Below are 2,902 nucleotides of genomic sequence, written 5' to 3'. Positions count from 1 at the left end.
TACAAAATAAATAATCTACTACGCTAAAATTCATAAATAAAATACCAAAAAATCTAGATCGGCAACGGTTTGTGCACAACCGTCGCTATTGGTGACGGTAGTCAGCGACGGTCTACAAAAACCGTCGCCGAATATTGCGACGGTCCTGTATTATACCGTCGCACATGGCGACGGACTTAAATCCATATACACACACACAAAAAATCCGGTTGTTTTCAAGGACTTAAATCCATATGTATTTATCTTTTCATTATGTACATCCGTCCACGGTTCACCCAAACTGAATCATGCATGAGGTTGAACTGGGTGCACGATCCAGCAGGGAAAGGCCTGGTCCAAATGACTTTCTTGATAGATGCATGGCGCCCTGATGTCAACGCAGACCGCCGAAGTGAACACAATTATGTCTCCATTCATTGCAAATTAATTAAATTATATTTCAATATGTACGCACACCAAAGCACTTGAATTATGTGCATTGAATTAACGAGGGTGGGGCTCGGGAATTGATAAAGGTCGTTTTTGTCTTCTTTTATTTAAATTACAACAATATAATCGTATTTGTTTATTTATTTTCACATCATGGTCCTGATACATAGCATTTCAGCAACTTGTTTGCCTATTAATTTCCCTAATTGGAAGTGGGCTTCATCCATTTCGTGAAAGCAAAGCTTGATCGGAAAGATGAGGAAGAGTAATGAAAGAGGGTCTGAATGCTCTGAAGATGTTCCTCTCATAAACTTGGATGGGATGTGCAATCCCATGCGAAGATCCATTCTTGTGGAAAAGATTGCAAATGCTTGTCTTCGTTTTGGTTTCTTTCAAGTGAGTCGAATCTTTTCTCATATTTGTGAAAATAACTTTTCGTTATAGGACGTAGAATACACATTTATGACTACTATTTATAGGAATAAAACAGGCTTCAATTATCAGGAGAAAGTATATAGCAAAAGGGTACCTATAAAATTGATTATATCTTTTTCTATATAATTATTATTTTTGTCAACTTCTTGAATGTGAATTGGTAGGTTATAAATCATGGGATATCCCAACAAATACTTGACGGGGCCTTGTCCGTGGCGTCAGATTTCTTTAATTTGCCGACTCGGGAAAAGGCTAAATTCTTGTCCCCTGATATCCACAGGCCGGTAAGATACAGCACTAGTTTTAAGGATGTTTGTGCGGGGGACCAGGCCCAGTCCTGGAGGGCTTTCCTCAAACATTACGCGCATCCTCTTCAAGATTGGATTGGATTCTGGCCTCAAAATCCACCTCTCTACAGGTGCTATATATATCATCATCACAAACAAAGCATCTTAATTCTTCTCTTTACGTCAGATATGATTGTTGATATACTGATCACTCTAGGGAAAAGATTGGAGAATATGTCGTCGAAATACAAAAGCTAGCCCTGAAAATAATGGGTGTCATCACAGAGAGCCTTGGATTAGGCCCGACATACTTAACCCCAAAACTCGATCAAGGGATGCAAGTGATGACCATAAATTTCTACCCACCTTGCCCACAGACATTGCTTTCATTAGGCATTCCCCAACACTCAGATTACAGCTGCTTAACAATACTTCACCAGGATTCACCAGGTCTACAAATCCTGGACTCGGTGGACGGGTCGTGGAGGGCGGTACCGGTCATTCACACTGCCTTCAGGTCAATGTTGGTGACCATCTCGAGGTTTTGAGCAACGGGAGGTACAAGAGCGTGGTGCACAGGGTCAAGGTTCGAGGCGAAGGGACGCGGATTTCGATCGCCAGTCTTCATAGTTTGGGGATGGATGTGAAGATGGAGGTTGCTAGAGAGCATGTGGATGAGGAGAATCCAGAGAGTTACAGGAGAAGCAGCTTTAGGGACTTCTTGAACTTTGCTTCCAAGAATGAACTTGGAGAAGGGACCAGTTTCCTGGATTCACTCAGGATTAATCCATAGTCCGGGTTTGTTCTTTCGGCCAGTAACATAGGACCCAGCCCGTTTGTAACTTTTTTTATTTCTAGAAGAATCAGTAATTCAACCATCACGTTAAATTGGTTGGCTCCGTGTCTGTAGCCTTGCCTTTTTATTTTTTATCTTTCTTTTTCTTTATCTAATTTTTGAGTTTGATTGGGTCTTTTTTAATGTTGTTTTGTGGTCGATTCGAGCATGTGTAAAATATGTTATTTTTAAAAAAAATTAGGCGGCACTGTTTGCCTCATAGGGAATCGAATGTATGTGGGATTATTTTGTTCGAGTAAACTTGGGCTTACTTTTGCTACCAAGTGTGCATATACGAGTGTTAAGAAATTATATTTTGTGAATAAACTAATTATATATATATGTGTGTGTGTGTTAAATAATTCTATTACCTTAAATCTTGTTGATTGACGAAATAATATTATTGAATTGTTTCAGGATTCAACCGCTTATCTTTTGTATTTACTGGTTTTCCACAGTTGGATCAAGTCGTTCCACTCAAGAATTACTATCAATTCAAGATGTTGAGATCATCTTGTCATTTGATCGGAAACCAGATCAGAAATGAAGTGCAAAATTATAACAATAAAACTCCAACCGCACTTCAACCGGTCAAATATGAGCAATCTGATGAGGATACGTTTAACGCAAGTAATTTCTGCTAAAATATTATGACACAGTATGCTATCAATTCTGAATGACGGATTGTTTCCTAAAATGTCCAAAGTTAAACAACATTCAGAAGCTGCAAGTGCTTAAGTCGGAAAAAGCTAAGGGACATTAAATGACATTTATTTCATAGTACGATGCTGATAGTGACAATGTTATTTTGTCTGAAACAAGTACATGTGATCTTTGAAAATCATTATCCGTTCGTTGAAAATTTTCAACTACAAATACGTAGACTCGAGATTGAAGAATCAGTTAGTTGAACAAC

At 38.7% G+C, this 2,902-nt stretch overlaps 1 protein-coding gene across 1 annotated transcript; it reads left to right on the top strand.

The window, feature by feature from the left end:
* The first annotated feature begins 102 nt into the window (after positions 1-102).
* Positions 103-2,245, top strand: LOC140966633 (flavanone 3-dioxygenase 3-like). Its single transcript, XM_073426888.1, is given in 4 exon segments — positions 103-825; positions 1,029-1,282; positions 1,369-1,652; positions 1,655-2,245. Coding segments are annotated over 4 exon segments (969 nt in total). The 5' UTR covers positions 103-684; the 3' UTR covers positions 1,945-2,245.
* The last annotated feature ends 657 nt before the right edge of the window (positions 2,246-2,902 follow it).

Source organism: Primulina huaijiensis, unplaced genomic scaffold (assembly GCF_012295235.1).
Source record: "Primulina huaijiensis isolate GDHJ02 unplaced genomic scaffold, ASM1229523v2 scaffold207472, whole genome shotgun sequence".
Classification (NCBI taxonomy): Eukaryota; Viridiplantae; Streptophyta; class Magnoliopsida; order Lamiales; family Gesneriaceae; genus Primulina; species Primulina huaijiensis.
The sequence above is the reverse complement of the archived record's forward strand: the minus strand, read 5'-3'. Positions and strand labels throughout refer to the sequence as shown.